Genomic DNA, 25,272 nt, shown 5'->3' with positions numbered 1-25,272 from the left:
GAGCGTTCACAGAGTTACTCAACCATATGATGTTATTGACTCGTCTCCAGACAAAGGCTCTGGGCTCTCTGCAGGCGCCCCTTCACGTTGGGAATTGACTTTTTTTTTAATTCCATTTTTTTAAATTTTAAATTCAGTCCACAGAATATTTTTTCAAGTAGTGCTGTGGACCATCCAAGTGATCTTTTGCCAGGGGCGGACTGGGACTGAAAAACGGCCCTGGACCAGCCTGGCCCAAATTAGTGTAAATGTGCACATCCACAAATACATATTTTAACATTTTGACTGGAGAGCAACAGTGTAACGCCTCATTTGAAAGCTAAGGCCTACAAAAGTGATTGTAACTTCATGTCACGTTGATGCTGCATTTTTGTCACTTTTGTTGTTTTTGTTTCTTTTTCGTTCCTTTTTTTGTGAGTTTTTTTTCATTGCTTTGCTGTTGTGTTTTCATCTCTTTTTTGTCACTTTTTTGTTCCGTTTTCATCCTCATTTTCGGACGGGATTCTGAAGGGTCTGTGACTCTTTTTTTTATCTGCCTACAAATGTCAACAAAAGCGCTCTGGCTTCATTTTGTTCCTGTGGATGAGTGGATGTGGCAGCTACATCGATGGACACTGGCCATGTTTGATCTCGTCCTGTAAAGTGTCCATCGAGACGCTAATGAAAGCTACTGACTCATAACTGGTCTGTGACGTTGTAGTTCCCCCCCTTTTCCCTTTTAATTATCTGACAGTTTGATTGTGATAACCCATTACCTCTGACTTCTGCTATAAAAATGCAGCTACAGTTATTTTTGTATTTTTTTTGTGATCCATCCATCCATCCATCCATCCATTTTCTTCCGCTTTTTCCGGGGCCGGGTCGTGGGGGCAGAAGGCTCAGCAGAGATGCCCAAACTTCCCAATCCACACACATCTCCTCCAGCTGTTCTGGGGTGACCCCGAGGCGACACCAGGCCAGCTCGGAGACAAAGTCCCACCACAGTGTCCTGGGTCTTCCACGAGGTCTTGTCCCACTAGGACAGGGGTGGGCAATTCATTTTCATAAGGGGCCACATGAGGAGCCTGAATTGAGTCGGAGGGCCGCACCAACAATAACTCAAACTTATATCGGGATATAAGTATAATATATCGGGAGTGTATCGCTGGGGTCCATGAACAAAAGCTCCAAAATAAAAAAAAATGTTTTGATTGGGAAAATACATTGAGGACTTTTTTTCAATATCTATTAATTATTTCAATATCTATAGATTATATCTATATAATCTATAATGATGAGCCTGGCAGGACTGTAGCCTCATAAAAACGGCTTACACTTTACAAGCCTGTGTCACAAGTCTCTGCTACATTGTAGTCAATATTCATTCACTCCGCACTCCGTGGTAGTAAGCTACTATTGTAGCCACAGCTGCCCAGGGGCAGACTGTCCATTTCCCACTTGCAAGTCACACAATGTGTTGTTTATATCTTTATATCTTATTATGCCAGTGCCCTTTGCTGGACACCTGTGGAATTCTTTACTTTTATTCTTATTTAATCTGCCCCCTAGTGGCTGGAGTGAGCACTCTGGTAATAAAAATAAAAAATCACAACTCCGCACAGGAATGAGCTAGAGACTTACTTTTTTTTTTGACATGCTTATGAATTTATGCCCTACAAGTTATGGGCCGGACTGAATCATCTCGCGGGCCGGATGTGGCCCGCGGGCCGTACTTTGCCCAGGTCTGCACTAGGACATGCCTGGAACACCTCCCGCGGGAGGCGACCAGGAGGCATCCGGAACAGATGCCCGAGCCACCTCAGCTGGCTCCTGTCGACGTGAAGGAGCAGCGACTCTACTCCGAGCTCCTCCCGGGTAACTGACCTCCTCACCCGATCTCGGAGGGTGCGCCCAGCCACCCTGCGAAGGAAACTCATTTTGGCCGCTTGTATTCGCGATCTTGTCCTTTCGGTCATGACCCAAATCTCATGACCATAGGTGAGAGAGGGAACGTAGATCGATCGGTAAATCGAGAGGTTCGTTGAGGCCATCAGAACAACATCATCCGCAAACAGCAGAGATGAGACTCTGAGGCTCCCAAACCGGACACCCTCCGGCCCCTGGCTGCGCCTAGAAATTCTGTCCATAAAAGTAATGAACAGAACCGGTGACAAAGGGCAGCCCTGGCGGAGACCAACACGCACCGGGAACAGGTCTGACTTACTGCCGGCAATGGTAACCAAGCTCCTGCTGCGGTCATACAGGGAACGGACAGCCCTTAGCGGAGGGCCCCGGACCCCATACTCCCGGAGCACCCCCCACAGGGCACCACGAGGGACGCGGTCGAACGCTTTCTCCAGATCCACAAAACACATGTGGACTGGTTGGGCGAACTCCCACGAACCCTCGAGCACCAGATGAAGGGTATAGAGCTGGTCCAGTGTGCCACGACCAGGACGAAAACCGCATTGTTCCACCTGGATCCGAGGTTCAACTATCGGCCGGATCCTCCTCTCCAGCACCCTGGAAGCCCGAGCCCGGCCCGAGCCCGACCTGACATTCGGGCCGGGCCGGCCGAGATTTCCCGCATGAGAGTCGGGCTCGGGTCGGGCTCCATTTTTATTTTTTTATTTTTATTTTTATTAATGTCATTATAATCTCTAATAAAAATCTATGCAATAGGCGGAGTCTATTGGATACAAAATGTGGCAATCTATTATAGAAAACGCTATTTCAATGGCCGCCGCCTGGGCGCCGCCATGTTTATTTCCCATACCGACTTTGAAGCTAAGCAGGGAAGTGCCTGGTTAGAACTGGGATGGGAGACCGTTCCTCCGAAGCTAAGCAGAGACGGGCCTGGTTAGGACTGGGATGGGAGACCGTTTGGGAACACCAGGAAGCCTGGCGACAGTACTGAGTGTGTGCGTGGACATCCGCGGCCGGCCCCCACGTGACGGCCCCACCGGCCGCGGGCATTGGCCACGGGTCCATATGGACCGCGGTGCTGCTGTCCGAGGACAACCCGCTGTCACAAAAACGCGAGTGCACGCGATCTGACTGCCGTGCGTGTGCGCGCATCCAAACAGGGCGATGTGTGTGTGTGTGTGTGTGTGTGCGTGTGTGTATGTGTGTGCGTGCGTGCGTGTGCGTGTGTGTATGTGTGTGCGTGCGTGCGTGCGTGTGCGTGTGTGTATGTGTGTGCGTGCGCGTGCGTGCCCAAAACCTGCTCAAACACGAGCCTCTAATCAAACGCGCTGCTCCGACTGATTTCTCCTCCGTGTGCGTCAAAGCGAAAATGAAACCACTTAACGAGCGCATGGCCTGCACTGCGTAGTTTTTTTTCCATTTTTTTTAACGTTGCTGCTGTACCATTTGTTTTCTATTTTGCTTTCACGTATTGTGACCCCAGAGGTACATTTTATTCTAAAGCAGCTTTGAAAGCATTGCCAATTTTATTGTAAGGTTATAAATACTGTCTAATAACGATCATTAGGCTATTTCGGTTCAAAACCTACTCATTCTTTTTTTTTATTGTACACTACCGCGATGCACCAAACCACGGGTCCTGCACCGTGAACCAAACCGTTACAGCTGAACCCCTAATATTTCTCCATAATTATTCCACTGTCTCTTGAATCCTGTTCCCCAAGTTTAGCGAAAAGCGTTGTTTATAAGAAAGGAGCACGGGTGCATCAAACACTCCAATTGCAGTTTGTTTGCCATTTTTTGGAGCCTTCATTCTTTTACTCATTTGTAGTGGCCATAGTTTTTGGAATGGGTTGGGAACCACTGCTCTACAGCTGAACTGTGTGACGGGTTGGACATTTCTTTGTAATCACTCACAATCTCTGAATATCAAATGTGGAGACTAGCGAGGCCCGGCCGAAGGCCGGGTCTCAGCTAGTACGCAATATAAAATAGAGAAGTCCGGGAGGGAGGTGGTGCAGGTGCGGGGGGCGGGCGCACGTGCTGCTGTGTTGTCACGTTTAAGCAGCATGGTCAGGCTATGATGCCACACAGGGAACATCACTCTTCAGTCTTTCTCTCAGGACAGCGTTTCATTAACAGTGGATAAATAAGCAGTTTAGTTCCAGTTACTGCGTAGAAAGTAGCTTTTGTAGAGCGCGATGTTCATGAAACATGAAGGAGGAGGAGAGAGAGATACGGAAAAGAGGAGACGAGACACATTGAGCTGCGGCGCTGGCTGCTCCGCGCCGCGTACGTCTCTGCCCCCCCAGGTATGTGCGCTACTGCTGCGTGCACGTATGCCGTGCGCGTAGCCGCGTACCTCGCAAACATGGTGCTGCTGTGCAGATGCACCTATCTGAGCCTTAAATAAATAATTATTTACGTCGGGTTTGTTTCGGGTTCGGGCTGACAATTCACGTTAATTGCTCGGGCTGGGTCGGGTCGGGCTTTATAACCGCGGGCTCGGGTCGGGTCGGGCTTGATTTTTTGGGCCCGATCTAATCTCTACCCTGGAGTAGACCTTACCAGGGAGGCTGAGGAGTGTGATCCCTCTGTAATTGGAGCACACCCTCCTGTCCCCCTTCTTAAAGAGAGGGACCACCACCCCGGTCTGCCAATCCAGGGGCGCTGTCCCCGACCGCCACGCGATGTTGCAGAGATGTGTCAGCCAAGACAGTCCTACAACATCCAGAGACTTAAGGTACTCAGGACGAATCTCATCCACCCCCGGAGCCACCGAGGAGCTTTCTCACCACCTCAGTGACTTCAGCCCCGGTGATGGGCGAGCCCACCTCCGAGTCCCCAGCCTCTGATTCCTCATCGGAAGACGTGACGGCGGGATTGAGGAGGTCCTCGAAGTACTCCTTCCACCGCCCGACGACATCCCCAGTCGAGGTCAGCAGCCCCCCACCCGCACTGTAAACAGTGCTGGTGAAGCACTGCTTCCCCTTCCTGAGGCGCCGGATGGTTTGCCAGAATCTCCTCGAGGCTGACCGATAGTCTTCCTCCATGGCTTCTCCAAACTCCTCCCAGACCCGAGTTTTTGCCTCTGCGACCGCCCGAGCTGCAGCACGCTTGGCCTGCCGGTACCTCTCAGCTGCCTCAGGAGTCCCACAAGCCAACAAGGCCAGGTAGGACTCCTTCTTCAGCTTGACGGCATCCCTTACTTCCAGGCGCCACCACCGGGTTTGGGGATTGCCGCCGCGACAGGCACCAGAGACCTTACGGCCACAACTACGAGCAGCCGCATCGACAATGGAGGAGGAGAGTTGGGAGTTGAAGACCCCGCTGACAGAGGGATCCGCCAGACGTTCCCAGCAGACCCTCACAACACGCTTGGGTCTGCCAGGTCTGACCGGCTTCCTCCCCTGCCAGCGGATCCAGCTCACCACCAGGTGGTGATCGGTTGACCGCTCAGCCCCTCTCTTCACCCGAGTGTCCGAGACACGCGGCCGGAGGTCAGACGACACAACTACAAAGTCGATCATCGACCTCCTGCCTAGGGTGTCCTGGTGCCACGTGCACTTATGGACACCCTTGTGCTCGAACATGGTGTTTGTTATGGACAAACTGCGACTAGCACAGAAGTCCAACAACAGAACACCACTCGGGTTCAGATCAGGGAGGCCGTTCCTCCCAATCACTCCCACCCAGGTCTGACTGTCGTTACCCACGTGGGCGTTGAAGTCCCCCAGTAGAACAATGGAGTACCCAGTCGGAGCACCATCTAGTGCCCCTCCCAGGGACTCCAAGAAGGCCGGGTACTCTGCACCGATGTTGGGCCCGTAGGCCGAGACAACGGTGAGAGACCTGTCCCCGACCCGAAGGTGTAGGGACGCGACCCTCTCGTTCACCGGGGTGAACTCCAACACGTGACGGCTGAGCTGGGGGGATATGAGCAAACCCAACCCGGCCCGCCGTCTCTCCCCGCGAGCAATTCCAGAAAAATGGAGAGTCCAGCCTCTCTCCAGCAGTTGGGATCCGGAACCCAAGCTGTGCGTGGAGGTGAGCCCGACTATATCTAGTCGGTATCTCTCAACCTCCCGCACAAGCTCAGGCTCCTTCACCCTCAGCAAAGTGACGTTCCATGTCCCGAACGCCAGAAGCTGCGCATGTGGACCAGGTCGTTGAGGCACCTGCCTCTGACTGCCACCCACTCCTCTCCGCACCCGACCCCTACGGATCCCTCTGTGGGTGGTGGGTCCACAGGAGGGCGGGCCCACGTCATCCCTTTGGGCTGTGCCCGGCCGGGCCCCGTGGGCATAGGGCCCGGCCACCAGACGCTCGTGTTCGGGCCCCAACCCCAGGTCTGGCTCCAGGGTGGGGCCCCGGCTGCGCCATGCCAGGCGACGTCTCGGTCCTTGTATGTTGTACGTCCATAAGAGTCTTACAGTCTGACAGTTTGATTGTGATAACCCATTACCTCTGACTTCTGCTATAAAAATGCAGCTACAGTTATTTTTGTATTTCTTTTGTGATCAGTTCCTATAACAGTATGCCGTGTAACTTAGTTTGACTATATTCCTGGAGTCTTGAACTTGTAATAGGCGTGTTTTTGATCATACGCCGCTTTTATGTATGAATATAATGTAAATCAGGGTGAAAGCATTCAAATGGTTCAGAATACAGTACGCTACTAAATATATTTTTAGGCAAGTATTCAGCATTTTGTAACTAAATACAATTTCTATTATTAAGTAAGTATTCTCCCCAACTCTGGCAGTCACATCTCCATGGAGACGAACCGGCGATTGTCCCGCTCCCAGAAAAGTTACGAGTCAGGCAAGAGGAGAAACGAGCCGCTCTCTGCAAAGACACAGGTTTTTTGAGGGATTTTTCACCAACAAAATCACAATGAATGAAATAAATGTGGAAATGTTATTATTAATGTTATTATGAAAAACTAAAAAGTTAAATAAGTGAGGCAAAGACGAAGGAAATACAAAAGGAGAAAAAGGGAGGAGCTTGGGGGTTGAGGAAGCATGATAAATCTTAAAAATCATGTTAAGTTCATGTTCCGGGTCACGGCACCAATTGCTAGGACCCAGTTCTTTTGCATCACGCGAGAACAGATATTTGGAAATAGCCAAAGCGTTCACTGGAGATAGAAGTTCTCTCAAAGATAAGGCGTTTATTGCCATTGTTCCTAGTTACAAAGATGAAAAACCTGCTGGTGACTTCAGAGAAAGAGAAGAAGTGAAGTCCAGATCTCCGTTGACTGTCCCCTCTTATCCTAGTCTTGCACTCCTCTGCACAGAGAGGATGACTGCCTATCTGTGAGTCAGTGGTTTGTGGCTATGTGTTTGTATATTATCTGTATTTTACGTTATGTGCAGAATGATTATGGTGTTGACCATTGTCTATCAGCTAATCTCACTGCTGACATGGTCTTCTTGTTCTGTAGCATGTAAGCAAAGCATGAGCAAGAAGCTTGTTCAAATTTCGTTGCAATCCTTACATTCCATTCCCCAAAACCATCAGGTCACATCTGAACACTAGCAGTGTTCAGGAGAAACATCTCCTTCACAAGAGGGAGCAGAAAACCTCAACTGTTCAGAGGTGAACTCCCAAGACCCCCAGGCTTCAGCTGAACACAGTGAGTGCCAGGCACATGGTGACCAGAGTCTGCTACACGGTTCAGAGTCTCAGAGTGAGCAGCAAACTCCTGAGGACATAGAAACATGCTCCCCTGAGGCTCGCCAGAAAAACATTTCAGCACAGAGAAACCAACAGAGGTCAAAACGCCAGAGGGGCCCAGAGACAATGTGGATGAGTCTGTCATAGCAGAGGAACCACATGTAGTTCCGCTCTTTAGTGCAGCACCAGACACTCCCACAGACGACTCAGACACTTCAGAAGACTCTCAGACTGGAATCCTCGACCGGGGTCCAGAGGAGACCAGTCCAAGAGCAGTCAAATCTTTTTGGTAGACAGCTTGCAGGACGCTGAATATCCTGACCAAAGTCCACTGCTCTGGTCAGACTCTGAAACCAGCCCTACCTCAGAGGAGCTCCGTTCAGCAGATTTATCCTGTTACCAAGACAGTTCCAGCTGCGCTGACCATCTCTGGTTAGACGGGATTTCAAAGCTCTTCCAAAGCCCAGAGGGAGCCAAATATCTGAACAAGAAGATCTCGACCTCTCCATAATCTCGCATCAAACAACAGCTCTGAGGGCCACCATAGTCCATCTGAGACTCAAGGTGTAGGGGAACAAGAGAATCTGGATGAAAACACAAATCCTGAAACACAGAATCTTGTGGACCGCAAAAGACACCAAGATCCCAGAGAAAACCCAACTTCCAGAAAACGTATGTCCCAAAGACACTACCTCTGACGGTCACCAGATTCTGGAAGAGATCTTTCAATTCACATTAAACAGTCCGCACTGTGGGCAGAAAGTCCAGAAGATGTGAATGAACATCTGATAAACAGTGGAGCTGCACATAGATTCAGAGATCCCTGAACTCTCCCACACAGATGATTCAGTGGAGAACATCTCTGACATCTATGAAAACTCTAACAAAAGTCCAGAGGAGCCTTCATGCCCTGAAGACAACTGCTCTGAGGGCCACCAAAGCCTGGATGAGAGCCAAGATCCAGCACCAGCAAATCCAATTGAGACCAAAAGCCTAGCCCTAGATGGTCTCATAACAAGATCTGTGTGAAGAACACTCAAAACTTCATGCAGTCCCAGAGTCCACGGAAGCTCCTGAGACTGTCCCCGCCCCGCACTGTGGAGAGCTTTGTGATGTGGGTCATGGTGAAGAAACTCCTCAAGAATCGGCCAGCCCACCAGAGGTTCTACCATGACACCCGGGTGGACCTGCTGGTGAAGGCCATCCTTGACCACTTCAAAGTCCCCAAAGGAGTCCATCTGAAACCGAAGAACGTGCAGAGGCAAAGCTGATAAAGGTCATTTTTGTTTTTTTCTCTGAAATAATAATTTAACACACACAGCGGTGGACTGGGACTGAAACTCGGCCCTGGACTCTGACCAGCCTGGCCCAAATGAGTGTAAATGCGTTTTTCCACAAAGACCCCCCGCCAAAATCAAAAAGCTTCTTGACTGGAGAGCAACAGTGTATTGCCTCATTTGAAAGCTAAGGCTTACAAAAGTGATTTTTTGTGTGTGGCTTTTTGGCATGTTTTCATCACTTTTTATGTCATTTTTGTGGCTTTTTTGTTTCTTTTTTCCATTGCTTTGTCATCGTGTTTTAATCTCTTTTTTGTCGTTTTATTGTCATGTTTTTGTTGGTTTTTCATTGTTTTTTTGTTGCTTTTCCTGCATTTTTTTGGTTCATTTTCAACCTCGTTTTCGCCGCTATTTTAATGCATTTCTTGTAAGCTTTTAGATTTGGGTAAAGCTCGGTGAAGGCGGGGGGTAAGAGGTTAAGGAGAAAAATTAAGTTATCCCTTGTGTCAACCAGTGTCAACCAGTGACACACTTTTCTTGTCACTCTCCCATGTTGTCTGGAGAGGACTGTCTGGAGAGAACTGTCTGGAGAGGACTGTCAGGAAAAGGCCATTCAAAAGTGTGGGGGACCTTCACAAGGAGTGGACTGAGGCTGGAGTCAGTGCTTCAAGAGCCTCCACACACAGATGGATCCTGGACATGGGCTTCAAATGTCATATTCCTCTGGTTGAAGCCTCCTGGTCTTCATAACAGCTCAGCAGTGCCACAGGCAGACAGCATCCATGCCACACAACCGCATTAAAGCAGTCATTCAAGTAAAAAGGGAACAAACCAAGTACTAAGTACATATGTATGATTATATGCATATAATCAGAGGGTCGACATGTCTCTGTTGAAATTTATTTTTTATTTTTATTGATTTCATGTAATATTCCAATCTTCGGAGATTTTGAATTTGGGGTTTTTACAAGCCAAAATCATCAAAATTAAAACAAACAAAAGCTTGACATATGTCACTTTGCACACAATGAGTCTATATCATATATTAGTTTCACATTTTAAGTTGAATTACAGATATACAGGAACTTTTTCACGATATTCTAATTTTCCGAGTTTCATCTGTATGTCTCGTCTTACATTAGCCAACTTGTGGTATAAATTAAGTAGAGTTTCTGCTGCACCAAATGTTGCTTTGGTTGTTGATGTGACTGAAGGATCTATGATGGCAAGATAGTATGTCTGCATCACTTCCATATACTCAGCCCTGGTCCACTTTGTCTTTGGATTGGTGTTCCCTCGAGGGATCCTGTGAGGATAGATTCCATTTCAAGAAATGTTGTCAGAGCCCCTTTAGCTGCTGCTACGGCTGGTTTGCCAGTTGGGCCGAGACTGTAAAAAGGCTTTTGGCTCCTGAAATGGCTTGCCATTGGCTTCAACTGGCTTTTTGTTGGCTTTTTGCTTTTTCAACTGGCTTTTTGCGGTTTGTTGGTGGTTTCAACTGGCTCTTTAGCGGAAGGCCAGTCCAAGAGCTTCCCCTTTCGCTGTCAAGTGACACTACACAGGCTTATGGAGAATATGGCGCTTTGAAAAAATGATGCGTGTGATGTCATTACAGAGCAAAGTCTGCATAACCTGTGGTTGAAGCTGACTGTTTTACTTTTGAGCTCACATTAAATAACATGTTCATGGTAAGGGCTTCTTGTAACCGGAGGGTTAGCAGAAACCGCAGGTGCACATGGTTGTCCTTGGACAGGACACTTCACCCACCGCCTCCACTGGTCATCAATGGATGACAGTGTGGACTGTGAATGTGTTCGTGGTTCATAGATGTAATGCAGTGGTTCCCAAAGTCTGGGTCAGGACCCCTTGGCTCGCGGGACACTGAGGTGGGGATGATTTCAAGACAATATTTTTTAAATTTCTAACTTGACAGCTGAGTTTGTTCCCGCTGTCACACAAACCTCACTGCTGCTCAAGACTGTTGCAGGTGGCCGTTCTCGCGAGGCTAGGCTATGTGACTGAGTTCAGGCTGGAGAGAGCGTGTTGTATTTTAATTTTGTTAAATTATGTGATAGTACTAAAATAATGATTTCCGCATTTCCGTAATTAACTGATGACATATCCTTGTTGATAGTGCAGGCCCTTCAAAGTGCCACCACATACTCCATAAGCCTGTGTAGTGTCGCTTAAGCGAAAGGGGGGGGGGCTCTCGGACTGGCCTTCCGCCAAAATGCCAGTTGAAGCCAATGATAAGCCATTTCAGAAGCCAAAAGCCAATTTTCTTGACTGTGGCACGAGAGGGCGGGTGATTATTATTATTTTTATTGTATTATTATTTTTTAAATATATTTTATTATTATGATCATTATGAGTATTATCTTTATTACTATCTTTACTACTACTATATTCGTTTTTCTTTTACATTTTCTTGTTTTGAGAGTTTATCAAATATTTCCGACATAACCCAAACGCATCTTTAAATAAATATATGACGCATCACTAAGTCCCGCCTCTGGTTCACACCGATTGGCTGAGGTAGAACCTCATCGTGCCGTGATTGGTCACGAGGCTGTTTCACGCTTCCGCAGATCGGGTCTGTTTTGTTTTTGTCTTTAGCTCTTTAAATCCATCATTGAACTTTGAGCCACTGCAGCTTTTTCACATCTCATTTGTAAGTATATAAACGCGTCACTTTAAACACCATAAGCCCACATTATGTGGTGTCTCTTTACAGCTCGTGTTTTTGCACTGATAGCCTGTTTATTCGCTGCAGCTAACACGCTAGCCGCATGATTCGTATCATGTATCTCTGACCAACAACAATCCTCTCCTGACAGCTGTTTATCACTTTTATCAACGCACTGCCCGTGTTTGTGTTTCCTTTGACTCTGTGGAAAACGTGGCTCAGAGAGTCGCTGTGGTTGGGTTGTGATGTTTGACATGGCTAAAAACAGTAGCATGTGCCTCGTTGTTTGTGTCACATCACTTGTGTCACACACATGAACCAGCCTGATATGTTTCTCTGACAAAGAGAAACACCTAAATACAACTCAACTCAATTCATGATTTTATGTACTTTAACATGTGAGTGCTTTATAATGTCTGGAAACAGGTTTTTGGTGGTGTTGATTCCACTTACATTTATCCGTTTGGATGATGTAGGATGACGTGTAAGATAGACTTTAGTGTCCATTTATAAAAATGTTTTCTCTGCATTTGACAAGTTGAAATTGTATATTTTAAGATAATGTAGAAGATGATATAGAACAAATGTTCTACTTAAATAAATGTCATTATCAGACTTTTCCTCTTGTGCAAACATAGAGTAACATCTCCATACTACAGCAACTCAATGAATCCTTTGGTCACAGCTTACTGCTTTCAGTACTAATGAAAAAGAAAGTTATGTTTTTGTCCATAATGTGCATCCTGTGCTCTGTAGGTGTCTAATGTGATTAAAAACTATTTTACCCTAATGGGATGCACACATTTGAAAACATGTGATTTCAGTTTTTATTTGAAATTTTGCAGTATTGATTAGACTTGTTATTTCTGTTTGATGCTCAAAATGGAGTTCACTGCACATGTTTTAGACGGCGTATTTGAGAGAAGACTGAAATATGGATGTGTTTGCAGAGGTCCTAACCTAAAAATAGAGTCTTTGCCATTTGTTTGCAGTGTCCACTGAAATTGTGATTTTGATTGGATTTGGAGTAATGCAAAATGAGCGAAAAGCGAAGCTGTATATGTGTGTTCAGCCCTAATGCACACAACAGATTACTGCTGAACATTGTTCACTGTTTGAAAAGTCATAAAAAAGGCATAAATCACCAATGTAGCTGCAATGACGAAGCATAATTTGATATTTTCTCTGCATGCTGTGGGAGCTTAATCTTTTTTCTGTTTGTGTCCTATCAGGTTTTGATCAGAGGCAAATATGGCCACCGACTCTCCGCGCAGACCCAGCCGCTGTGCAGGGGGAGTGGTGGTGAGGGCCCAGGCTGTCACGTAAGGACTTTGTTTTATTCAAAAGCACATCTTCAGAGTGATTCGTGCACACCACTAAGCCTGGCACATTCAACATAGTGTGTACTGTAAGTCACTAACCAGACCGTGTGTTACAGGGAGCAGTCGTACATGGAAAGTGTGGTGACATTCCTTCAAGATGTGGTTCCACAAGTAAGCTTATGGGTTTTGAATTTTTATATAAAAAAACACAAAGCTACAGTGTTATTGGACTTAACCTGCAGGGTTAGTGGGCTAGTCAGAAACAGGATGTTTTAAATTTTTTTATGTTTCGAATGCTGTTGTATGTCATCCGTTTTAATCCTCATTTCTACAAATGATCGGTTTGTGTCAGTTCTCTATATCTTATGCACATCCGTTTTGTGTGTGATTAGGCTTATACTGGAGCCCCTCCGACTGATGAAAAGGAGAAGGTGATTTGGGTTCGATTTGAGAAGGCTGACATCAATGGTGAGCTTTCTATTTTAGAGGCAATTGCTACTTTGGGATTTTTATTTGGTTAAACACGTGACTTCATTCATAATACATATATTTGTGACCGGAGGAATAGTATACAGTGGAGAAATCTATTCTGCTCTCTCCTCATTATTGTTGAAACCATATCTTCGTGCCTGCAGTTGTAATGATGATTGGTTTATGTTTACGTTTTTGGGGAAAGGTTCTTCCCCTAAATCGGATTAAACTTTGCACTAAACCTAAAAGAACTTTCTCTGATATAAAATCCCAAAACCCGTCCACTATCATCATAGCTGGTCATGATCTTATCATTTGCTTGTATCATATTTGAAAACTTTTCTTATTTTAGGACCCAGTGTGGGTTTTTACTTGGAGTATTATCGATTAACATGAGCTTTAAACTGAATAACTTTTTTACACTAGTGAATAGTGAATATCCCAGTCGTTGAAGTGAATGTATATGTTTTTCTCCCAGACACGTCCCGTAACCCGGAGTTCATGGAGATGCACAGCGGCGCCACGGAGCCTCCCCTGTGCCTCATGATCGGATACACCGACGGCCTGCAAATCTGGAGCGTGTCTGTAAGTCCAAACTAACAGGAACATAGAGAAAGCAGAATGGAGGGCGTCTTTATTATCATATGTCTAATCCGTCAAGGCTTTTTCACCCCTGGCCCTTGATAGTCCAGATAACCATAATGAGGTATAATGAAATATCTAATAATTTCCTTTTCATTGTACTGGGCTGGTCTATGCAAAGGGACAACAACATTCAGCATCCAATCAATTGAAAGTCGGTAATAGTCACAAAAGTATTTTTATTTTGTATATTTTATATATTTTTCCGTACAGCACTATTGCACAAGCAGTACTTAATCGTTTACATAAGTACAATTTTTAGGATTAAAAAGGCCCGGCTTTTTTTCTCTTTTTTTGGGGGGGATCCGCCCATTTTGTTAACCATCTATTTATTCATTTTGTTACTGTAAGTCCGTATCAAATAAACAAAAATAAATAAAATAAATGATTATTTTTACATGTTATCATTACACAAGAAGGGAAATGTAGCAAATATACAACCCTAAAACCCTGACGTTGTGCAGACCCACCATCGTCTCCTCTCTTCATTGGAAACTCTGATTTTGGGAGTTGTCAAGACATGTCCATTTGACCTTTTACTTCAGAGAATTTGTAGGCTTCTCCAAGATGTGGCGACATCAAGGCAAAACCGATGAAAATAGCTGACCATGTGATGCAATAGTTCATATCCCCAGGCAATGGTCTTTGTTATTGTCGTGATGGCTGTTGGCCACTAGAGGGAGGCAAAGACTACGTCATATTGGATAGACTGCATGGATTTTCAATTTCAGCAGATATGATGTTTTGATTGGCGTTTTTAAATGTGCTGCCCATTTGTTTGCATTTAGTCAACAAAAGTAATTATTTTGCACAGTATCATTTGTTGTGTTTTCCAAAAATGTGTTATTTCACATCCAGTGTTGTGAATGTCTAATATATTTTCTATGATTTTGCGATACTTATCATGGCTGATTTGACAATATACATCAGGGGTGAGCAATTCATTCTTTCAAGAGCCCCATGAGAAACCTAAATTGCGTCGAAGGGCCAACTTGAATTCAATTCTGCGCAGCTTTCTCCCATTGCAAAATGCACTAAATTATATCTGGAACTCACTTGAGGGTAATAGTAAATATTTTAATTATGTCACAAATGAAAATGAAATCTATAGATCGCAGTCTCGCAGGGGATGGTAGTGGTGCCTCTGATACACCTCTACTCCATTCCAGACACACAGTTTGGCCCAAAATGCTGAATAAATTATATAGAGAGAGTCGAGGGTTGGACAAAACTGCTTGAGGTTTGGGCTACAGCTTATCCACCTCTGATTTACAAATTCAATTCATTGCTCTCTATAGTCCCTCTGTAGAAGAACCACACAGGGATGGAGCTGGTCAGGATGCTCTCTATAGTCCCTCTGTTGAAGAACCTCACAGGGATGGAGCTGGTCAGGATGCTCTCTATAGTCCCTCTGTAGAAGAACCTCACAGTGATGGTCAGGATGCTCTCTATAGTCCCTCTGTAGAAGAACCACACAGTGATGGAGCTGGTCAGGATGCTCTCTATCGTCCCTCTGTAGAAGAACCTCACAGTGATGGTCAGGATGCTCTCTATAGTCCCTCTGTAGAAGAACCACACAGTGATGGAGCTGGTCAGGATGCTCTCTATCGTCCCTCTGTAGAAGAACCACACAGTGATGGAGCTGGTCAGGATGCTCTCTATAGTCCCTCTGTAGAAGAACCACACAGTGATGGAGCTGGTCAGGATTCTCTCTATACTCCCTCTGTAGAAGAACCACACAGTGATGGAGCTGGTCAGGATGCTCTCTATAGTCCCTCTGTAGAAGAACCACACAGTGATGGAGCTGGTCAGGATGCTCTCTATAGTCCCTCTGTAGAAGAACCACACAGTGATGGAGCTGGTCAGGATGCTCTCTATAGTCCCTCTGTAGAAGAACCTCACAGTGATGGAGCTGGTCAGGATGCTCTCTATAGTCCCTCTGTAGAAGAACCACACAGTGATGGAGCTGGTCAGGATGCTCTCTATAGTCCCTCTGTAGAAGAACCTCACAGTGATGGTCAGGATGCTCTCTATAGTCCCTCTGTAGAAGAACCACACAGGGATGGAGCTGGTCAGGATGCTCTCTATAGTCCCTCTGTAGAAGAACCTCACAGTGATGGTCAGGATGCTCTCTATAGTCCGTCTGTAGAAGAACCACACAGGGATGGAGCTGGTCAGGACGCTCTCTATAGTCCCTCTGTAGAAGTTGGACATAACAGAGGCTGGGACTCTGGCTCTTCTTAACTTGCAGTGAAAGTAGAGACACTGATGACTTTTCTTGACCAGTGATGTCGTGTACATGGTCCAGGAGAGCTTCTCTGTGATGTGCACACCCAGGAACTTAGTGCTGGTCACCCTCTCCACTAGCATGCTGGAAAGTCCACAACAATCTCTTCTGTCTTCTCCACATCTATATGAGAGTGTGTAGTATGGTATTCAACCACTAGATGGGGACATTCTGGCACGGCCCTCATTTATGAATGGATTTATGTTTTCCCTGTGTCATAGAAAGTAATATCTAAAGCAGGAGTGCAATATTCTTAAGGATACTGGAAAGTCTCCAGTTCGAATCCAGCCTAAGCACATACTGTTGCTGTGTCACTGGGCAAGGCACAGGAAGGACGCGCAGAGAACAACTAAAGAAATGGCCACCCCAAACCACGAGAGCTGTCCCACACCGCGCCTGCCTCGGTGTTTGCGTCTCGGATGCAAACATTTACAGCGCGCTCTGGCCTTGAAGTCAGCGCGGCCGCCCTCTCCTTCTCCATCTCGCGAGTGTTTGTGATGTGTTTGTGACATGCACACGGCCAACACCTCCAGTAATGGTGCGCCGCGGTCCGAGGAACACTTGTTTTCACCCATTGGCAAGTCTTCAAGCCCTCGCAGACGCCGACAGACGTGTGAAGGCCGAGATGTTGCGGCCTGATTGTCTATATGTACAAGTGTGAAGGTGACGCGGCGCTTCGGCGGAGGAGATGTTTAAATTAGTGATGGCATGTTTGGTGAGAGCTGATAAAATATGAATGACGGCTCTAGGTGTGCGGAGGCTGAAATATTTACGCTGCCCAGTGTGCCATGGTGGTCATTTAGAGAGCCGCATGCGTTATTACACATTTATTATTCCATTCTCTGCAGTGTGAAACAGTACATGACATCTTAACATCTCGGCTGCATTCTAACAGGTCATCCATCTGCGCTGTTGAGCAGATGTGCAGTGAAGGAGGGATGTTTTCTGCTGCTTGAACTTTTTCATGAAGGAAGGCGTTAGAAAATAGGCTCAAATGTTTAATTGGGCTCAGCATCAGGATATCCCCTCTCAAATGTAAGCATCTAACTGAGATTTGCAATAATTTGGTCCATTTCAGTCCTGGTCAGAGACTCTGCGATATAGTTTGGACACCCCTGTCTGATCTGATAACTTACAGGGCCTGTGCTGAATTCTTTTGATTGCAAACGATGAAAGAGGAAGCTGCTATGTTAAAATGATAGCTGTAACTGTCCTCACTTATCTGCAGCGTCCCGGCTCTCGTCCTCAGGGACACGTTTGGGACGTTTCACAACTTACTCACAAGAGAGGACTCTAACGTTAACGATGAATTATTGTAGGAAAGATTTTCAAATACTAATACGGCGACTACACTGGGTTGTTTTACTCAAGTACATGTAAGTTACTTTTTTGAAGTAACTGTACTCATGCAAGTCGTTTTTTCATACAGTACTTTTTCTACTTTCTACTGTGAAAGTGTATGTACTGTTGCTTGAGTTAAAAAAAAAAGTAAGTTTAAGTGGCAAATCCTTTTGACACGTAAAGTGCATTTATTTAGTGTTTTTATTTTTTTTATTTTTTATTTTTTAACAATTTTCACATTATTTCATCAGTTATGTCACCACTGAAACGTGAATCCGATTTTTACGCTCAGTTCCTCAGTAACTCACAGTGCTCAAGTAACATGTTCTCCAAGTAATTTTTTACTCCTACTTAGAAGTAACTTTATTCTTACTTGAGTAAATATTTTTACTCAAGTAAGAATAAATAAATATAAAGTAAATATTTTTGCGACTCTGCCATTGACTTACATTTTCTTCATGCTCTCATAGTCAAATGTGTACGGCTAAAACACAAACATAATGGCTTACACTTGCACTGTGCTTTACACGCCTGAGTGCTGCACTGTGGTCATTATTCATTCATTCCATGATGGTAAACCTCTGTTGTTTCCTTCAATGCCCCGGAGTAAACTGACTGAAGTGAAGCTGCTAATCTGCACCATCACCAACCACTCACACACATACACACTCTACCGAGGCCATGGGTGTCGTGCCCAAGGACACAACAACAGTCTGCACCTGCGGGAGCTGGGATTTGAACCGCCAACCTTCTGGTCTGACCTGGCAACATCTGCACTTCCATTAATCTGGAACCGTGTTCGGAGAGAGAGAGCGCACGTTTGGAGCTGCAAGAACCGCAAATCCATTCAATGTTCAGTTTTGAAAAAAGTTCTGTGTGTTTGTGTTGCAGCACCTTGTGTTTTTTGTGATCGCCGCAGTATTAACTAGTGTCTTTTTTTGCCAGAACTAACTTTGGTTCTGTCCGAGCGGTGAAGACGGGGAATAGTTGCGAGAATTCAGCTCGCTGGTCATGAGAATACCCGCTCTGCCATCTCTATCACCCCCTCCTAAGTTCAGACTATCACAACCACACCTAGTTCTTTCAGTAATTATTGAAATAGTCTTGGAGTTTCGCACCAGCCCCAAAAACCGAGTTGTCCCAGAGCGGCTTTTTGTGCTTTTTGGCCTCCTCCACTCCTTTCACAAACCGACCCTTCTCTTTTGCTAGAATCCGTTTGACTCTTGCCAAAGGACCCGAACATTTGACATTACTACAAGAAGCTTCTGAAGCAACTCAATCAACGACAATACTGCGATGGGAAACGCCTGGACGAGAGCTTACACAAACATATTTCACTCATGCAAATCCTTTCCAATGTTGTGCTTCCCACACTCACTGCCTAAAATATCCCAATTACAAACTTATACCTTTCATTAGGATTTTTCACGCTGATTTATATCCCAAAATGACATCTAAAATCCTTCCTAAAATCGCTCTATATTGCCTTTGCCTTCGGTCTACATTGTGCTGGAGAGGCCTGTCCAGAAACACCTGTGACCACTATGTGTCCTATAAAGCTCCTGCTGCCCGTCTGTCCCATATGTCCAGTCCCTCTGCTCACTTCTCTTCACAGCTTAGACCGCCACATCCATGAGATTAAAACACTCCCCGTCCTGGAAGCGGCACGCAACCAGCCTCAAAGGAAATGAATATCATGATGAACGCGCATTAGGGAAAACAAAAGAAATCAATTTGCCATATTGCACACGCCCTAATGTAATGGTACAGCAGGGGTAAAGCTTTAGATCTTTTTCGCCGTGTTGCGCTAGGCTACAACAAGCGCACGCATTAACCTCCTACCCTGCCTCTTCCATTGTAATCCGCTAAATTCCATTATTCATCGCTCCATTTGCCTGTATAGGAATTTCCCCGCCATCTTTTGCGTAACCTCCCGTGCCTAGTGTTAATCCGACAGCACTTTGAATAAAAGATATATATAAAAAACAATGGCCGAAATCCGCCACTTTGCGAAGCCGACTAATTGCGCAAAAGAGCGATCATCCCCTGCGATTGGGTTTAAGGACTTAAAACAAACAGATTAAAACGTCAGGCGATGGTGATAATGCAGGTTTTATTTAACGCTCAGCAGAACGGGGGAAAGTGGGGCACGGCGCGCTTAGAACAATGTCATTACACACTGGCCTGATACACCAGCGGCTCACACACACGAGGACATTTCTGCTGGAGTGGAACAAGACGTTTTCATGTGGTGAACGCTGTGAATGTGAGCGCGGTGGCTCAGCTCAGCACATTCTGTAGCATGTTCCACAAGACCGAGTTAAGCTTTAACAGTATACTTAATAAATGAATAAAAAAGACTCTATTATTGTCTATAATAGAGTTTATAGGACGCAGTAGACGGCAACCGCTGAAGCAGAAATGTGATTCATAGTATTCCACTGTATTATTGTTGTACATTTTAAATTATGTTCACGCTGCTGCTGGACCCTAGTGTCATGGAAGATAATGTGTTGGCCATAAAAGTGGACATATCCTGCAAAATGGATGTTCTTGAAGTTCAAACCATGTTTTAACGTTGCTCCCTCGTCAAAGACAGACCTGGAGTAGTAGTTCACAATATTCGCGCAGTTTTGAGTTCATCCTCTGTAGCTGTTTCTTCTTCTACGGTGTCGTTCTGTACTTCCTGATTACACTCACTGTCATTGTTCAAACCCAAAAACTGTCCTCCACATTTTTAAAGCCCTTAATCCAACATGATCATTATTATTGTGTTTATCACGCACTGCTGAAAATGCACACACGGCATATGCGACCTGGAAGTTTTTTTTTTTTACATGCCTTTAGCTGGGGGAGCCCCAGACAAGATTCTCACCAGCTCTTTCACCTGTCGAGGGGGCCAATTTGGCCCTAGGCTCAATCGAACTTTTGCGCATTCATATTTCTGTGTGTTTCTCTAGTACACATACGCAAAGCCTTTGTATTTTCTTGACCCATAGCATTCTATAGTTGATGTTTTTTTATTACTATTATACTTTGGATATGGAAAAGGCTAGTTTTATTCCATTTTATTATGAATATCATTGTTACATTATATTACAATTATCTATTCATTCAAAAAAAGAGCTTAATGAAATGTGTGCACAAGTTTTATTACAGGAGGAACCTCTGCTTCTGACGTAAATGTATGACATTTCACCGCGGAGACGCGTAGCAGGACCAGGGAGGGGGTGACTGAAAGCTTGAAATTTCTACTTTCTAGCACAAGACTTTCACTTCTGTACTAAAGTTATGTCTGAAAATCGGCGATATTGTAAATGGTCGGAGCATGGGGTTAAAAAATTAAAGCACAACATTTCATTGTTGCCATTTAATTCTTAGAGACATACTTCCAATTTACAAATGTTAAATATAAAAGCTGAGGCTCCAAAATAATGTTTTTAAGTCTATTTTAAGCTCCATGTGCAGGACATGTCCACTTTAAAGCAAATGCAATTGGCGAGTACGTCCATAGACCATGAGGAACATGATAATATAACATGATGCGATACCGTCCTGAACATTTTTCACTGGTGCAAAAAGAATATCACCGTTGTCCCAATGAAAACAGTGTCGTTATATTAAGTTGACAATGTTAATATTACTTGCTGGTCTGTGCCCTCTCAACTCCACAGCAAGTCCTCTGTGAAAAGTCCGTACAGATCACATGATTACACGATTTCGACCACAGCTTGTGGTTGGAGCGTTGACCACGTTATGTAGTTCCCTCATTTTGTTTATTTGCAGTCACTGCATTATTATGACCCAGATAAGAATCCAGGAGTGAAGGTGAAGTGAAAGCTATGCAGTTTCTGTATTGATAAACATACTTTTGTTTTTATTCCATAGTGTGACTGTTGGACTGTAGTGTGACTGTTGGTTTTGACATTGCTCATAAGAGACCAATTGTTTTTGATTGACTAAAACCATGTCAGTCAGTCATCATTTTGGGTGTGTGGCTGCTAATGTTTATATGCTTTTTACAAACAGACTTGTTTTAAAAGCTCATAATGTTTGGTGTGTTTCCAGTTGGCAGGTGAAGCCCAGGAGCTGTTCTCAGTCCGTCATGGCCCAGTCCGGACAGCCCGGATCCTGCCTGCCCCTCATATCAGTGAGTATTCTTCCTTTCTATATCCAACCCGACTTAGTTTTGGCCAATTCATGCCTCCTTTTACCCTTTCTGTCCCAAAATCAGGAATCCGGTCAATACATAATGATTATTGGGCCAATCAAAACAAGATCACATTTGAAAAGTGTCTGATCTCTGATGTTGACATTTAATTTGTCAACCTTTACTGGGGCTGCGCGAATTAGAAGAAAAATATACTAGTTGCGATATTTGTGAACCACATGGAAATGGGATAAGATGAATTCTGAGTCGAGCCAGAAACAAGGACACAGTTAATGTGAAGTCAAAGCCTACAGTGTGACAAAAGCTGATGCTAATGACGGCCAACCTGCCTGACCTCCGCAGGAAGAACACGGCCCATACGCCGACATGTATTCCTGTCTCCTCAATGAGCATCTGTTCCCCTCCAGCCGTTTTGGGCCACATTCGGAAGTCCAAAGGGTCACACAGGGGGTAAAGAGGGCCTATATTCAACAGACTTCCAACTATGGCTGTGCAACTTTTTTCAACAGATTTGTAAATTAGTGGTTAAAATCAGGATTCAAATCACAGTCCAATTTTTATAACGACTTTTGAGAGAAGACAGTAATAAGACCTGCTCATCTACAAGAATCACTTCAGCACATGGTTAAAACTCCAGAGTTTGTAAGTTAAACATAATAACACCTAAAGGAGACGAGATATTTTGGCTTTTGTAAAAGGCAAGGCAACTTTATTTACAGAGGACAAATGTTAGAAATGTATTAGGAATATTGGGAATGAAATTGACCACAACTATCAGTTTAAACTTTCACTCCCTCTTTCGTTGTTATAATAGAGCAAAATCGTCAGGTGTATGGTCTTTAAAAATGTCCAGAGGCTTGTAAAACAATGCTCCATGTAAAATAAGTGGTCAAAAACCATTGGCTCTTTCCGGGTCGCACATCTGATTGCATCATCATCATCATCATCATCATCATCATCATCATCATCATCATTGCGCCTTTATACCGTCCCTTTCAAAAGTGTAAGACGAGTTGAAAGATGGCAAAAATTCCCAGTTTGCATGGTTGGATTTAACAAGGTTCTGAGTAGAACTTCAGTCTTCAACAAGAAGAAATGTGAGTGAGACAAAAAAAATGGAGTAAAGCTTTTATTGAAACCAACCAGCCACAGGGAGGCTTTTTCCGTCAGTGGAACAACGGAGCTTCAGGTGGTGCAGAGACCTCAGACTGAGGCCCTCGTCTATGGAACCACTGGTTATCGGGCTGCAGTCGGCTCCAGGAACGGACTCAATGTGGGTCCTCCACCTGACTTTTTTGCTCCGTGACCCTCAGGATCTTTTAAGAAATTCAAAATGACATCCCACAACAACCACGTTCAAAACCAGAGTTTTTTTGCCTTTGCCAACAGGACGTCATAACAGTGTGAAAGCCTGACAGAAAATGACACTGAATCCACATTTGTGCACAGATGTGGCCTTTTAAAAGGCATGTGGTCCTAAACCTTTGATCAGCTGCAAAAACAGACTATTTCAGCTTATTTTTTTCTGTCTCACTCCCATGTCTTCTAGTTACATATTGAAGTTCTACTTGGAACCATTATCCAATCATGCAAAATGTGATTTTTCCATTTCAAAATGTTTTTTGCCATTTTTCAACTGGTCTTTTCATCAGGACTCCCCCTGCAGGGTACCAAAGTCCAAATAGTTATAGGCACTAAAACACCATGTTTAAACAACTGGGGACCACTGAAGATGTTGCATAGCCTAAATTATTCAATTCTTTTTCTGATGCTAAATGCAACCGTTGCATTGTGATAATTCAAATGAATATGTGTGCATGGACAATACCCTTGATGAGAAATGTCTTTTAAGCTGACTGCATGTTGCTTGGAGCACCCTCTGCTGGCAGGAAGGGGAAATACCCATGTTAAAACGATATCCAACCCACAAAACAGTGGTGCCGTGAAACACACAGCTGAGTGCAGAAAATCCAGGAACCTAGTTGAAAGCACTGTTGCCTTAAATAAACTCGGTACGCATGTTCCATGTGATAAAGTGGCCCCCGCCTGTGTTGGGATATCTGCCTCTGCTGCTTCTTAATGCGTTTTACTTTCATGCGCTTCCAAATCTCTCCACTCCTCTGTCTTTCAATCCATTCTTTGCTTGTGGTTGAAATGTGCTGAAAGATTGGGCCGAAGACGAAACAAAAAGGCAATTTTTGTGTGCTTAAAAAGCTGTAAACCAGCGGGGGGGAGACACAGTTGTTGGAAGTGTGCGTGACTCCTGCCGAGAGGAAGCTGGAATCGATGGAATGAGTGCATAAAAATAGAGTTTGGGGGTTATTTGAGATAAAATGAATTAAAGCTGCTCACACTAGTTTAGCACGTATGACAAGAGGATCCATTTCATTAACAATACTCCTAATATTCACATTTTATTTGTAATTCCAGAATTGCAAGCGTTCTCATAATAATACATGATTGAGTTACAAAGCTGTCGTCGTAATTGAATAAGCACATTTCCTGTCAGGGCTGTGCTTTCGGGGAGGTCGGTGTGTATCTTTGTTTTAAGAAAGGATGTCTTTGTTGTTTAAATGTCATTATTTTTCCTCATCTGTAACCCGTCTCCTCCGCAGGCCCTGTGAAGACGGACAGTTTCGCCGACAAAAGGCCGCTGCTCGGGGTCTGCAAGAGCGCGGGGTCGTCCGGGTGAGTGCAGCGGTTCACTGAAACAGAAGGAGATTGCAGGTCAATGTCATTAACGGTCCCACAGGCTCATATGTTGTAGTGAAAATGAGATCAAATACTAAATTTGTTTATATAATTAGACGTGGCACAGTTTTTGGAACTTTCATAATTCACCAGGAAGGTAAGTTGATATTCCTGCTCTGTTTGTCTATGGAACTTTCATTCATTTAAACCCAGAAGGAGCATTGCAGTCAGTAAAACTTCCTAGTTAGCTGACTATATGCTTTTCCTACTCTTAACAAAGATGTGTTGTCTGGGACTCGCCGTTATCTCAGTGAGCTCTGATTAACAATCGGATTAACCAATCAGAGAAACACATGGTCTACTCTAGGCCCGACTGATATATCGGGCCGATCTGCCTTTTATATCTCCAGAACCTAAAGTGTTTTTGCACTGGAAAGAGCTCAGGTTGGGCCTTAATGAGCCCTCCCACACTTCCTAGTCCTCAGGGGATCACCAGTTTGTTCAAATATGTGACCCATCACGAGAACGGGTGACACAACTCGGTTTTGGGGCATTTTGAGCGGGACATAGCTTGTGAAAGTCTAGTAACACATCAAAATCTGATGATATTTGGAGAAGATGTGGCAAGTTGAATTTAGGAACTGGAAATATGTCAAAGAGAGGAATCGGCCTCTAAACTTTAGGGCTGTTCTCACCTCTCTCTGAGTGACAATAGGGTTAATTTACATCTCATTTAGAAAAGCCGTGTCATGTGTGTGAGGTTTCAGAGTTCACTCACTCAAACGCACATAAACTGATGG

At 44.8% G+C, this 25,272-nt stretch overlaps 1 protein-coding gene across 3 annotated transcripts in view; it reads left to right on the top strand.

The window, feature by feature from the left end:
- Window positions 1–11,425: 11,425 nt before the first annotated feature.
- Window positions 11,426–25,272, top strand: part of bcas3 (BCAS3 microtubule associated cell migration factor) — a 463,665-nt gene continuing 449,818 nt past the window's right edge. For all 3 annotated transcript variants that reach the window (XM_079559235.1, XM_079559236.1, XM_079559237.1), the window contains exons 1-7: window positions 11,426–11,532; window positions 12,780–12,869; window positions 12,986–13,040; window positions 13,262–13,337; window positions 13,819–13,925; window positions 21,679–21,760; window positions 24,397–24,469. In XM_079559235.1, coding sequence (XP_079415361.1) covers window positions 12,799–12,869; window positions 12,986–13,040; window positions 13,262–13,337; window positions 13,819–13,925; window positions 21,679–21,760; window positions 24,397–24,469 — 464 coding nt within the window. In that variant the 5' untranslated portion in view covers window positions 11,426–11,532; window positions 12,780–12,798. The remainder of the gene's footprint in view (window positions 11,533–12,779; window positions 12,870–12,985; window positions 13,041–13,261; window positions 13,338–13,818; window positions 13,926–21,678; window positions 21,761–24,396; window positions 24,470–25,272) is intronic.

This window comes from Gobius niger, assembly GCF_951799975.1.
Source record: "Gobius niger genome assembly, chromosome: 1".
Classification (NCBI taxonomy): Eukaryota; Metazoa; Chordata; class Actinopteri; order Gobiiformes; family Gobiidae; genus Gobius; species Gobius niger.
This window is presented reverse-complemented; position numbering and strand designations above follow the sequence as displayed.